Genomic DNA, 15,217 nt, shown 5'->3' on the forward strand with positions numbered 1-15,217 from the left:
TAATTTTTTAAAAAACATTCACCATGTTTTGATTACACCTCACATTTAAGTTCCATTTTATGACTTCTGTATCCAAGAGTTATAATGTTATTTAAAAATCAAATAAAAATTTTCACCATCATTTACAAAATCTGAATACAGGGCTTCTATGTTAATTTTACAAAATTCATTTTTAAAGTCCTGGCTTAATGGAATATAATCAACATGCTTATCAGTTACTGCAAAATATAACAAGCAAACTGGGTAATTCTGATATACTCTTTTTATCTAGTGAAACAAATATATACATACGCTGTCATACCCATTATGTTTATTTGAGTTAAATGCCACTTTACTGCTAGGAAGTTCAAAGAAGAAAGTCTTCAGCACCATCATGTAGGACTTACATAATAATCACATCTTTTAATATAAAAACTTATGAATAGACAGCTCTGTGTGGTGTTTTTTTTAGATCATTCATATTCAGAAACTAAAGTAAATGGTAAAATGTTATGAGTTCCCCACAGGACAATAGCCTTCATTTACACTGAAATGCTCTGAATGTTTTGGCATCACAGTGCTTCTTACAACAAATACCTTTTTTAAAATCAATACGAAGAATCATGTTTTCCCACATGTGGCCTAATATAGTTGCTTAAATTACATTTTCTGTTTAACTCTTGCTTCCCTCCCAGAACTTTTATACAATAAGAGTACAAAGGTCTTATTAGACTAAGGAACTCTGGCCTGATATGGTCCCCAAGGGAACAACATCCCTGAAAAAGAATACTCCATGTAACAGTATGACACAGTGACTGCTTTCTTCCCAAACAAAAAGCATATGGGACTCCAATAATAGACCACCTCCAAGAGGGATATTGCACACACGGGCTTTGACTAAAGTAAATATAATAACTTGTCAAGCATGTTTGGGGGAGCTGTAGATTTTCCTCTGTACAAACCTGGGATATCAATTAACTGGGGAAAATATCATGTGCTAATACAATGCAAGCTCAGAATGTCACTGAAGAGTGATGCACCACCAAAACACAGGATGTTATTCCAAAACATCATCTCAATCATACGTCTGTTTGGAGATGAGTCCTCGCCTTAACATAATAAAAGCAGAAGGTTAAATGTGCCCTTTTCCCATTGTAACTTGGAACTCCAAGCTAATTCAGATTTTGTTTCTTCTTAAATGACCATGTCAGGAATTTCTGCATGAAAATCCAGAGTTATATTGAAACTGTTAACATTACATTGACTTAATTATATTTCAAAATTTAAGTTGTTTAAATGTCAAAGCATGAACAGTGTTGAAAAATATTTTTAAATTACACTGTGTGATACTGCAAATTTATTTCAGGAGCTGTTTACAACAGTTACATTTGTTTATACAAATAAGCTTTTAACATCAATTCTACTATAGAACATACACCTGAACAAAACCAAAAAGAATGTCTAAGGAAGTAACAATATTTTAACGAGCTTACTGGCAGCAGATAATAATTCCAAATAAAGGGATTGTCCATTCATTTATCTGTATTTATAAAAAAGAAAATAAGAGTGGAAAAATTAAGTATTTTAATGTATATCTTTTGTGCAAGATTGTGCAGGTTCCTCACAGCACTGAGATTTGACAAACACTGTGGAAAGGACACACACACACACATACACACACAGACCTCACAAAAGAAGATATCTTTGTTTCCAGGACAAAATTTCTGTGATATCCTCCCACCTCATCACCAGAAGCTCATATATACTAAAATGAGAAATATGTTTTTTCTCAGATGTGATAATGGGAGCAGCATGGTAGCTGTTTACACTAGCTTTGATTAAAGTGGGAGGATTTGGGGATAGTCCTGTGCTGAAACTGCAGATCCCTGGAGTTTCACATTAAGATTAAGTGACTCCATCTCCTGTGGTGGTGTACTGATTTTTAGCACCTAACACGGGCCGAGCCTTGTGCCAAAGAGTTTTTGGAGGTTAACCTAGTCTTCATATGCACTCTCAAGCTACCATTAAGCTTATGTTGTAAATAAGGAAATGGAGCAAAGTGAGCAAAGTAATTTTGCTTCCTAGTGACATCAGCAGTGAAAGTGGGGTTCTGCTGCAAAAATCCACAGTACTCTGCAGCTACTGGTAGAGGAGAGGGGACCATAAGAACAATAAGAATGGTGGCTTCTTTGGAGAACAAAAGGGAAGAAACTCAGGCCCTAAGGCTTAGGGAGAGTAGTGATGGTATGAAATGGGGAGCCAGCTGAGCTGGGTATGAAGAAAGCCCCTGTGACTTTACAGATGTGAGGATCTACAAGTTGTAAAGAGAGTTCCTAGAGATGCAAGCTAAGCACTGTGCCCTCCATGCTTGTGGGGACAGCTGGTTCTTTCCACAGAGATTAACTGGAGTAACATCATATCCTAGAAACTTCAGGGATTTGAACATTGCTTAGCGTATTTCCTTTGAATAGAGATAAGCAAACAGGAAGAGAGATTAGGTAGACTACCAATGTCTAGAATCACACTTAACCATTTTCCTCAATTGTCTTCCTTAAATACAGCTTTCTTCAGAGAGGTTTTTTTGGTAGGAACAGTACATGTGTTCCAAGTCAAAGTCTCTTCATAAAACCTAGATCTGTATTCTATACTGTGGAGTGCAGGCAAGTTGTGAGGGGAAGCATCGCACTGAGAAAATGAAGGATCCTGACCAGTATTTTTGCAAGGCTGGATGACCATTCCACCTTAGCACTGTGGTGAGCTCATAAGATTTTAGGCAAAACCAGATTTTTGCAGGAAGCAGTTTTGACAGTGATCCAGTCCTTAATTAGTGCTACACTGCTAAAATGCCAACATTTAACAGTTTAGAACATGGGAAAGATGGTTTTAATTTGAAAACTTTTCATAATTGCATACTTTTATGGTAGTTAAATAAAATGAAAATACAAAATATGTCGTTGGCTATCACATTACCTTCATAAAACAATTAATGAGTAACTCCTCCATGTTAAATTGACAGTGTCTGGCAGCAGGCATACAAAGATATCTCCTATCTCACACATTCACATGCCAGCCTACTTTCTACACGAGAAAGTACAAAAACTGGAATGATTTGTGAGTATGACTATAGTTACAGTATGGTTAAAACACTCTGATGGCAAACAGGAGAGTGTTAATTTAATGCCAGGCTTTGATAGATAACTAGCATTTCACTAGGAGCATGGCATTGAGAGGGAGAGTACAAATTGAGCCTGGTGCTGGGGTAGAGGAAGTCTACTCACATTTTAGTAAGACCGTTCAGAATTTTATTTCATCTCTTTCCTGTCACATCAACTGGAAGAATATCTTGTAGGTGATACATAGATTGAACTTTTGTCACTGAAATTATGAAGCTGTTCATTTTAATTAAAAGACTCAATGTAGATTAGTACAGTAATTCTGAGAAATAATTTAGTTCTATAAACCAAAATTAACATACTATTCACCATGACCCAGAGATTTTTCAACTGAGAATCACAGTTTCAAGAAATTGCCTCGTTAAGTTGTCCGGATGTTCAAGAGTATATATTGAGGGATTTTTTCTGGTGACAGGTGGGACTGGGGGCCACCATTACATCCTCTTGGAGACGAGTAAAGTGGAGCAGCACCAAAAGCATCCATAAAGATATGACGAGGCCTACACCCAGTGGTTAGTGATAAAAGAAAAGAAATGAAGTAGATCACACAATGCTATTTATATCCACTTATATTCATGGATGGCAAGAAAAATGCATATGCTATAAGAATCCGTATAGTCAAAAACACAAGAGGGAATGACAACCTATGGGGTCAAGGAAGACGGAAGTTGGGAAAGAGGATAAAGAGGAAGGAGTAAGTAAGGGAAGGAAAGAGGAGAGGATGACAGGGGGAAGATAAATGAATGCTTTTCTTACTTGTAATGGGAAAAGAAGTCAACTGATAGGCCTTGGTGAAACATTAGCTATGTAAATCATCACCTACATTTTACAAACCTTGTTAGAAAAGTAGATGTCGAATTTTCAGTTTACTCTGTGTTCAAAATTACTACAATATGCATGAGAATCAGAAAAAGAAAAAATGATACATACACATAGACTGAAATTTTGCCAATTTTGTCTTCCACTTGAGCTAAACCACTGGCTGGCTGTGAAGCACAGGCAGCCACTCACCTTCGCTGGACATGAGATCCTTTAGCCTAAGACTGAAGTTCCTCTGACTGTCTACCAAGTAACAACTATGTCTATGAGGAAGGCATATAGGAAGATATGTTCATACAAGTCAACTTTAACTTCAAAAGGTCTTAAATTTACAAATCTAGACTATCTAAAAAGAAAAGTCATGTTAAAAATAAAGAAAATTCCTTAATCATTTGATGTTTACCTATGGCTTTAATAGTATTTTTCAAGATTGTATTTATTTTCTACTCTTCTTTCAGTCAGCTGATACAAAAGTAAAAGCTCTATTTAACTAAAAAGAAAATTGTTTAGAAAGTAAAAATGTCTAAGTTTTCATTTTTACTGGACACTCAAGAATGTATTATTATAAAACACACGTGAGACCTTAAATAAATAAAACATTTGGCAGGGTTTGTATCTGAATGGTTTTTTGAAACTTTGCATTTATGTTTTGTTAAGGATCCTGCTTTACATTATTGACTCATATTATTTTAATAAATGATTAATTTGTCATAGCAACCTCTTTTTCAAGGGGACAAGAAATATGTTATATTTGCTGCCATCTACAACCACAGCTCTACTCCCACTGAGAAGGGCACATAACGTTCACAGCAAATGTCACAACAACTATTATAAAACAACAGGCAGATGAGTCATGTGAGACTGGGGCAAAATAAGTGACAAATCATTTCAGATGATTTTAGAACACTTAACCTTATTATTAGAATCCTTTGTAAGAAGTCATTGTATCTGCTGGAAAAAAATTATTTAAAAAATAGCATAGTAGAGACAGCCACTAATGTTCAACTAGAAATAAACCAGCAGCTTGGCTACTGTTAAAATAGCTATCAAATAAATCTACTGACTCTAAAGTAATGGTGCTGATATCCATGGAAACATATTTGAACCCGCAGGCCTTACAATATTAACAATAAAGTAACTAGATAGGTAAAGACATCTCTGACTGGAGTTGGAAATAGAAACCCTTGAGGTTTTAGCTCCCAAACCAAGTTTACAAATGAGTAAAGCAAGTAGCTCCAACAATCTGAGTTGTGGGACTGAGCATATGTAAGAAATAGAAGAAATGGAACAGAAATGGCCAGAGCAGATGGAGACTCACTCTCACATGAGAGCTGCTGGCTTGAAGACAAACAAGCTAATGATTTTTCCTTACCAAGAGTCAGCACTGATAATAACAACAAAAATGAACTTGTTTCAAACTTCACAAATTTTTCACCTGTCTTACAAACACTGATTTCTTACAACAAATTTGTTTGCATAGGTATTACTACCTTTTCACGAGATCTCAAACCTGAAGGGCAGGGAAAGTATGGCAACTTGACCAATGCTGATGTCTAGGAGCCAGGTTCACAGCCAGCCTTCGGAATGGACACCTATGCATTCCCACAATACTGTGCTGCTAGCTGAGTCTGAACGTACTAGTCCATTCTCCTTCAACCTCTGTCTTCCCTTTATCTGAATCAGACAGGATGTGATTTATGAGATGGAGAGCTTGTGTTCATTCAGGGCTGAAGAACTTTAGAGACAGCCTTACTTTCCTGTTTCCTAAGCAGCAAAAGGGTTAGAACGCCTTCTTTTGCATGGCCTCTGTAAAAATCAGGTGATGTTTTTCTCATTTCAGGTCACAGAATGGGGAGTTCATTCAAATACACAGTGTTATATTATTTTAAAGTAAAAACTGTATTGTTTCAGCAAAGTTTGCAAAATAGCCTACTTTGGAAATGATTCAGTATGTAACCAAATTTTGAGCATATAATGATGTAAATAATATGTAGCAAAAAAAATGTCTGTTGCTATGAAATCACATTTTATTATTAATCTTAGGAGACATCTGTAAAAATCATACCAAATTCTAAATGACTGATCAGGTCTGGCTGAAGACAGTTTTCATTCTCTGGTTTAGGTGGAAGCATTTTGTGTTACAAAGCTAGGATGTTAACTTGCTGACAGTCTTGGTTTGAATTCTGCTGCCTCTCTCCTATCCAGAATGAATTACACTACAGATCTCTGTCAATGCAGTACAGCAGAAAACCACATGTTAGTCATCAGGGTTGCATTTTTTGTTCTGGGCCACGGAGAGGCTACCCATCAGTGCATAAAGGTCTGCCCACCTGGCCTTTCGGATCATAGTTCAGGCACACAATTAATTCATTATGAGGTAAGTCGCTGCTTGCTTTTGAACTAGTCTTTGCAGCTTTGGAGGTGAATGTCCTGTCACTGACCTGAAGAAATACCTCTACCCTTTTAAACTCCATTAAATCACATTTCCTTCTGTTTTGTTTTCTTTCTTTTTTTTTTTTTTAATGATGGGGTAGAAGAAAAGGTCTAGAGTGATAGAATATGTTCAAGGATTAGCTGAAAACAGAGCACCTAAACAGATAATTTGTGACAGTGAAGGATTTGGGAATATAAAACTGATTAAAACAATATAATAAAATTTCTTTAATTTACACCCCTCCCCAATCTGGGATACTCCATTTAATTTAATAGGTTATAAAAGGCTTGAATTGAAGAGAAAATCTCACTATATCCATTTATTACCAATCTTACCAATGTGTATTACTTGGTCAATCTTATATGTTGTACTTATATAATATGTATATTATTAAATAGAGAAGGGATATATTTATCTTATTCTTTAATAACTATCAAATCATATTTCCCCCTTTCTCCTTCCTGAAAGGTAATCATAATGTTAAATTTTGTGTTCAAAATTATCTTGCCATTTTAAAATACACTAGTACTCTATGTTCCCAAACAAAATATTATATTGCTGTTTCTGCACCTAATACAATATGAACATACTGTAAATGGTCTTCTCAAACTTTCTGCACTGACTGCATCTCTAAGAACACATATACTGTTGAATGTAGCAGCAATGTGTCATTTTCATTTTCCAAGGGTACAAAATACATCCAGGGATGCACTGGAACCCAGATATTCAGGTGTTTACGCAGTTTCTGAATCACATTATTTGAACTCAGAGAAGTGGAAACCTGCTTTTTTTCTTAATATTTGGTACCAAAATTGTTCTTTTCTTGGAAATAAAGGGTTGAAGATAACTAATATTGAGATATAACTACACCAACCCAAAGACAATACCTAGAACAAATAGTCCAATAATTCCATTTATGTCTCTGGTCACAAATATTTGTCAAGTTTCTATTCCATCTGATATAATGTTTTGGAAAGGATAATGAAACAGAGAAAAAAGGGTGTAAAAACAATAAGAAACTGGAATATAGATGAAGGTCCCAGAGATAATATAGAGACTCAAAATGTTATTATTCAAGTAGCTGAAAGACAATCATGAGTAAGAGAATCCATCTTTGCCACTCATAATTCTTGAAACCTCATTTAAGGGAAACATTTGAAATCTAAAATGAAAATATATTCATCTGGAGTGGATTCTTCTTTGCCTTTTTCAAACTACAAAGACAGGACCACAAATAAACAGTTCAAGATTATGTGATCTGATCTAAAATACCACACAAAGCCTAACCTGTGGTTACAACTTCTTGGGAAGAGAATCTGTCCCCCTCTCTGCTCTGTATCAAGACTGTTTAGGGACTAAGGTGAGAGACTTGGCAATGAAGCATAAAGGTGGGCCTTTGCAATGCCAGCGTGGTGTCAAGAGGGTCTCTCATTAGATTATTTCCCTTGCTCAGCCCTAAGCTTTGTCTTCTATCTCCTGAGCTCTATGAGGCCCTGAAAACCAACGCTCAAAACTCATGTCCTTAAAGCAAGTGACCTCCCTGGCTTCAGTCCTTTGCTTATCTGGGGTAACTTCTGTATTCCTGTCTTCACTTATAATTTGGCCTAATAATTTTAATTTTATAATGTATAATGCTTTACTATATGTACACACATTTGTGTTTGTATGTATAACTGATGCATACAGCAACAAATATAGATATCTTGGCATAATGCCTAGAAGATACTCCTGTTCTTCAAAATAACTGTTTAAAATCAAGTTAACTGTGTCAGGAGACAGTGAGATCCCTATAGTTAGAAATGTTCTGGTAGAGTTTGGATAATCACATGGCAGGAAAGCTATAGCGTAAGAGAATTGGTAAGTCTCAATTGACCCAAAGCACTATGAGTCTGCAAATTTCAAGAAGTATGTCACAGTTATAAGTGGGTATCACACCAACTTTCCCTTCATGGAGAAAGACATAGTTATGGAGGCACTATAATGATAGAAAGAAAATTTAAGGCTTCCAGTGAATGGAGAGTGACTTCAAAATAGCAAGTTCTATAAGGGTCACTATGTTCACACCGTTACTTTTGCTTACCCTAATATCAAAACTGTACAAAGGCTTGCTGACTCTTTGTCTTGTATCTCTGATTACAATAAATGATGTCACTTTAAAGTAACTTCCTTTAATATGCCATTCTTCAAGGATAGAGCTCACATTTTATTTATATGTCCACTGCCAGGCAAAATGACTGACACATAGTCCGTACTCAATAAATGTTTGCTCAGTGGAGCTCTTTGCATTTCACTTCTTTTTCATTACACTTAAGGTCAAATGGAGAAAACCCACCTTGCTAGGTGTTCTTCTGAGAGGTTTTCATGAACTTGCCTTTACTTACCTATGAGTTTATTCCCATGAAACTAAGCAATAACCAAGCAGGATTACTAATTTGTACAAACATTCAGCAGTGTATACTCAGGATCACTGAGGATATTTTATATGAGGTCTGCCTGTAGCATTTTTCAAACACCTGGTTATCATCTAACCATCCTTCATTGTCTTATTTATAAATAAGATCAAATTTACTCAATCCCATGCATTATAAAACTGAAACATAACTAATATCTATTTATAATGGTCAATAAACATGTTATTTCTCTTATAAGTTTAAAACATAAAATTAAGTCAACTTTAACTCAGAAATAACACTCTGTATTAGGTAGCTACTCACGGAGCCAATTTCTAAAAGAACCAAACTAATAAGGGTCTTACCTCAGCATGAGGAGCAGGAGGCAGAACCGAAGTCTCGTTTTCAGTAACATTTCCAGCTGGTCCATTGTTTGGTGAACTGGGACCAGATCCTGGAGAACTGCTGCTGACTGAGGATTCTGAAAAATATTGTGAAATACAAATGTATGTATGGAAAACATACACAGCTGAACTTCTGCTACTGAAATGTACAGTATTTGTGCGGTTTTATTTTATGTCTACCTGAATGGCATGCACTGTTTCACTGAACAGGAAGAACGAGGGAAATTTATGGAATGTTTCTAAATTTTCATACTACCTTTCCCTTTTTGTATTTACTGAAAAAATACAACATAGTATTCTGTAGTTTCTAGAGAAGTAAAAATATCCAGTTAGAAAAGCCGACAGAATCTATGGATGAAAGGGGAAAGCATAAAGGATCTGCTTTTACTTGCACTTACAGTATAAAAATCAATAAACAGTGATAGAGGAAATGAATTGTACAAATAAAAAAAAAAAGGTTAACACATGAGACCAAGAGCAATTTCTTTTGGGTCTAGATAAACTGCTTAAGTGCTGAACTGAAAAGGACTCTTTTTGGGGGGGGGGGGTACTGGGGATTGAACTCAGGACCCTGTGCTTGCGAGGCAGGCAGCAGCAGCACTGAGCTAACTCCCTGGCCCCTCTTTTTTTGATATACTAAGGCTATACGTTTTTATAGCGGATGTGAGTCCAAGTTGTAGGAAGAAAATACAATAGAAAGTAAAATCTCAACACTGCACTGACAGTCTTGTACAAAATAATTTGGCCTTAACTTTTCCCAAATTATTTTCCAAAAGATGAAAAGTTGCCTCTTTAATATGTAAAAATTTAAAGACCAATACAACAAGATTCCTGTGAGCAAAAGTTAGATAACAAAATATTTAACTAACCTCTTTTCTCAACTATAAAATTTATATATGAACTTCAACTTATGAAAAAATAATATATATAACATCTAATTAAAAATAGAAATTTCCAATTCCTAGAAATATAATTAGAGAAATCACCTTATTAGGTCTTGGAAAACTATTTATTGAGTTCTATTTAATTCTTTATCATTCTTCTACAGTTCACTCATTTCAAATTTTTTCTATTTGCCTCATCCTACATCTTGTTAAGCCCTGTCTCCTCCCATCTTGTTAACTGTGTATGAATGATCTTGCCTTGTACCTTTCAGACTGAGTACTTCAATCTGATTTCCCCTTTTCTATTTATGATCATGTTACCTATACTCTCTGTTCTTTCAATGGTAAAGCATTGCTTTTCCTTTCCCTTATCCAATTCTAGAGTACTTACTTTTACCCTTAACACCATCGCTTATACTGTTTCAGGACTTTGCTCGTCAGTTAGTTGGTATCTTCAGTCCCTCCTCCCTCTCCACTGGGACTGCCCCTTGCCCCCATATGGCAGCATGTTAATAATTCTTGATAAGCAGTGAGCTCTCACAATGCCTACTCATTCATTCAAGCCCTGCCAATATGGCCTACTCATTATCAACTGCAACTGTTCTCTCAAGTACCATCAAATTTGACAAAACAGTCCTCATCCTCCAAGTTCCTCATACAGTCATTATCTGTTTCCACATTTATCATTCTGTCTTTCTGACTGTTCCTCTTACCAATCCCTAAACACATTCACAAATTGGTGGCCTTGTCCTTTTTTCTCTATCACTCTGTCAAAGTCACTCAATCTTGTAACTTTGTATGTCACTTTTAGGCAGTATACCCTCATGGAATTTATATTTCTTGCCTTCAGTGTTCATAAATTTCAGCCTGAATTCCTCTGGTATGCTGGACATTATATGCATGCTAAACTCAATGAATTCTAATATTAAATGTTTCCTGCTTTCCTCCTTATTCTACCACCAGTTTTAAAGTCATCTTTACTCCCTTCTTCATCCTAATCAGTTACTAGGCCTTTTCAATTTGTTCTTTATATTATCTCTATGTATGTCTCACTACATTCATTTCAGTTTAAAGCTTTATGCTTTAAACTCTCATATGTCTTAACATTCCTGAGTCACTACAATAGTCTCTCAAAATTTTCTTCCAAACTCTTGCCTGAAGAATCCTTCTACTGGGACGACTTTTCACCATGTCCCTCTGCTCCAAAATGGAGCCGGCTGTTATTACCTACCATTGCCCTTTCCATATTCACTGAAATTCAAGTCACTTACTCTTCAGCACTTCATGCTTTTTTATCCTCATTTTCTTCCACTTACTCCACTGCAAGGCCAACTCCACTTGTAAACTCCAAGTTTAACTCATATTATCATCTGTAGCCCAAAGAACAGGACTCCCAATCTCGACTATACAGTACTTCTTGCCTACCCTCTAAACAGCATATGACTCAACTCTTTTCATAAGTATTTCTCTATGCAGAAATGCAGCATCACTGGAAACAAATGAGAGAATTCTGATCCTGCTACATATTTTTTGTAGCATTTTAGCAGATTATTCATATACAAAATGCTTAAACATGCCTTGCTCACTTCCCTTCTGACTGTACATCTTACTTATATTTTGATTAATCTTTTTTTTCCTATTTGCCTGTCTTGTTTACTTTTTGCCATTTAAAAAAATTCTTATAGAAAATTATTTTCTCTGACTTGCCTTTCCAGTATGATTAAATATGATTTCTCATTAATGTCACATTTCCATATTTTAAAAATATTTTCTTAAACATTCTTTCTTACCAATTTTAAATTTTATAACTTACATTATTTTGTATTTATTTTACTGTAATAGGATTACACTGCATTACACTGGACAGGATCTGGAGGAGATAGCGATTACTTTTCTGGGAACCCTAAAATAAATCCCACAGAAGGAGTGGTTTAGAGCTGGAGCTTGAAGAAGAGTAGTTTGTGAAATGAGTGTGATGGAGCAGGGGCAGAAAGCACCGCAGGCACAGGAATTAGATGAAGCTTAGAATATTAAAAGAAGAAGGTTTTGTGGCAGCATGAAACACCTGAATCTTGAAAAACAGGAAGATGTTAAGTGGTTTCCACATATCAACTATTAGATTACATCACAGATGTAAATGCATGAAATGGGGATGAAAGATAAAGCGGGAAATGATGACACAAGAGCAATTCTACTGTCAGGGTAACAAGATGGTTTCCAACTACATTCTAGTAATGTTTAGTATTAAGACACAAACAGCTTATCCAAATGAGATGGAATTTAGCAGAGAAATGGGAGGAAAACAGATGAAGACAGCTCTGCATCAGTAGTTTAGAGTTGCCAAAGGCATTTAGGCTAAGTACTGCACACCAATGAAAACATCTACCAAAGCATCCCAAGTACCAGTGCTCAGGCCAGTACTGTGTGTCCAATACCAGCACAAGGCTCTCTTCAAACACCTATTATTTCTTGAGGTGAAGAGAGGAGTCATTATTACACAAAATTAAGAAATGTTCATTAAAAAGAAAGTTTTATGATTTTATCTTTTTTTTTTTTTTTGCAAAAGTCTTTTTGTCTCTATGACTTGTACTCTGAGTAGAATTTTGGTCATTTTGATTATGTGACATAGTGTATTAACTATTGTTCTTTTCTAATTATTTTTTCATGATATTGTTTTATTTTTCATAGAAAAATGAAGAGTGCTTTTGTATATGTACATGTATAATTTCTTCACGTATTACATTAAATGTCATATTAAGAAATAAAACATAATATTTAAATAAAATGAAACACAAGTAAAACTTTGGCAAATGATAACATTTATGAATGAGAACTAATCATTCATATAGACACTCAGCTAAATTCCACTGCAATTTATAAGGAGGGAAAAATGAATGTAGAGAAAAAGTTATGATAAAAAAACATTAATGAGAAAGTAGGAAAGAATATCAGTATAAATATATATGACCTTAGATACTGAGATTACAAAGCAGAAAAAAACAGCAATATATGTCTTTATTTCTTTCTTCAAGTTTTTCCATTAGTGGGACCCTACTTTCTCCAATTAAAAACCCACCTACCTGCATTTATATTACACAATTAGCATATTATTCTTTGGCAGTCATTAAAATAGATTTATTCTTCACCTCCCAATTCTATCAAAGACTTCATGTAGGCAAACTTACCATTTTTACCTATTTAATATACAATAATATTGCTTGAAAAAAGTCTATATTTTCAAACTTAGAATTAAACTGCTATAAATTACTGAGTATACCGATATTAGAAAATAAGGGTAAACTGTAGTAAAATAATTTTATTTATTGTTCATTTTTTAAATATTCCTTATCCCTTAAGGAAAAAAATTCCCATTATAATCAGTAACATTTTTTCACACAAGCACGCCAATCTATTGGAATTGTATAGGAGACTACACATTCTTTTAAAACCTGTCAAATCTTTAAGTTGCATTAGTATTCTGTACTTAAATATACATTTTCATCTCCACTTTCACAATATTCCCCTATAAAGTCATCCCGAACTAGAAACTGTCATGGTCAAAAGAAATACAGAAAAAGAATTTTTAAAAAATATACTAAGAATAAGATCTGATCTTATAGAATTAGTACCAACTGACTCCACTGGTGTAAGTACAATTCTCTTTGGGAGTGGAGAATACTGGTTGCAGATTCCTACTTCTTTGATGATGCAACCAAGCAAATGACTAGGAACAGTGCATGGCTCCAAGTACTCCATAAACAGTTGTCAGTACTATTTTGTCAGAACTTTTTGGTTCTTATTAGGCGTGCTCTAATTTCAAACCAGGTACAACTGGGACTAAAAGGATTTGTAAGATATCAGGTTGAATTTCCTAACCTGTTCACCTCACTCCTAACCAGGCAGCTAAAAAAATATGAACTCTTCCATTTGAGACTAGTGAAAGTGAGTTTCTTCCCCTTCATAAAAAGCAATATATCCCCCTCCTGCCATAAGTCCCAGATCACTAGTAAACACATAAAGTCATTTATGAGTTCTGTAAATTTGTTGAAAAGTCAAAGTTTTGCTGTTCCACATAGTTTAATTTTCCCAGGTGTATTTTGCACATTCACGTCTAAACAGGGGGGAAGTGCTCTTCTTGGACCTCCCTCGGTTCATTTCTGATCAGATTTCATTACAAGTTATATTGTCCTGGTTGGCATTCTCAAAATGGACTGCCTGTTTCTGAGAAGAATAAGGTGAGCATTGGTGTCCCCTAGTTATGCCTTAACTGACACATAGGGTTTTTTCTCTTCATTCATTTCCTGTTTAACACAGTTCGTGAAAACATAGCAAGGATTACTGAACTATTTGTAGGTTTTCAATAAAATTTTCTATCAAGAAATTACCTTTCCTCACAATAACTTTTAATATACAGCAGGTATATTTAGTCTAGCCTATTGTTTTGTCCCTACTACCAGCATTTGTTAGTGTAAGACTGCCCAATCCTCAATTACCTGTCACCTCAAACATTCGCTTCTTGAATGAAGTGACAACATTTCCATCCTTCCGCCTGAGTAAGGGGCTGCTTCTCCTCTCTGTCACTTTCTGTTTTAACCTGGACCGCACCTTCAAGTTGGGCTCAGAGGCTGGGGATTGAGACAAAGAAAATAGATAAAAATTAAAAAATAGAGAGCCAACTGCTCCTGCGTTAAAAAAAAAAACAAAAAACAACTAACCTTTTCTTGGTCCCTTCTCATTCTCAAATTAAAATCCCAAGCATATAAATAAGGCATTGATGCTAAATTAGTTAAACAGACAAGTATAGTAATCATTTTTACTAAATGTGAAAAGTTTTACTATCTAAATGTGAAAAGTTTACAATCTAAATATGAAAGTGGAAAAAGGAACAAAAATACATTTTCTACTTACTTTTTCTAGCAGAACTGGGATCATTAATGGTACATTTAATCACTAATTATGTTTGGGCCAGACTAAGATTTATTACACTTTATTGTCAGGCCTCAATTCTCTTGAGTGAAACTAAATAACCTCCAAACAGTAACTTAATGTGACTTTTGAGACTCTGACCTGACCCCTGGTAATAAGAAGACACCTCTATAGCATATAATTTATATCTAATTTTGACTCCTGGAAT

At 35.1% G+C, this 15,217-nt stretch overlaps 1 protein-coding gene across 14 annotated transcripts in view; it reads right to left on the minus strand.

Annotated features, from left to right (window-relative positions):
- The window catches only part of LOC101705971 (histone deacetylase 9), a 715,280-nt gene that overhangs the window by 161,797 nt on the left and 538,266 nt on the right, over positions 1 to 15,217 (minus strand). For 9 of the 14 annotated variants that reach the window (XR_015449277.1, XM_087206437.1, XM_087206442.1 and 6 more), the window contains 2 exons: positions 14,577 to 14,708; positions 9,161 to 9,276 (listed from right to left, as the gene is read on the minus strand). Coding sequence is in view for 13 of the 14 variants with exons in the window: in XM_087206437.1 (XP_087062563.1) it covers positions 9,161 to 9,276; positions 14,577 to 14,708 (248 nt within the window). In the remaining variant the exon portion in view is untranslated. The remainder of the gene's footprint in view (positions 1 to 9,160; positions 9,277 to 14,576; positions 14,709 to 15,217) is intronic. The other 5 variants (XM_087206449.1, XM_087206448.1, XM_087206447.1 and 2 more) reach the window with 1 other exon arrangement.

This window comes from Heterocephalus glaber, unplaced genomic scaffold (assembly GCF_053883595.1).
Source record: "Heterocephalus glaber isolate CG9 unplaced genomic scaffold, H.glaber_assembly_v1.0 deba00000676, whole genome shotgun sequence".
Taxonomy (NCBI): domain Eukaryota; kingdom Metazoa; phylum Chordata; class Mammalia; order Rodentia; family Bathyergidae; genus Heterocephalus; species Heterocephalus glaber.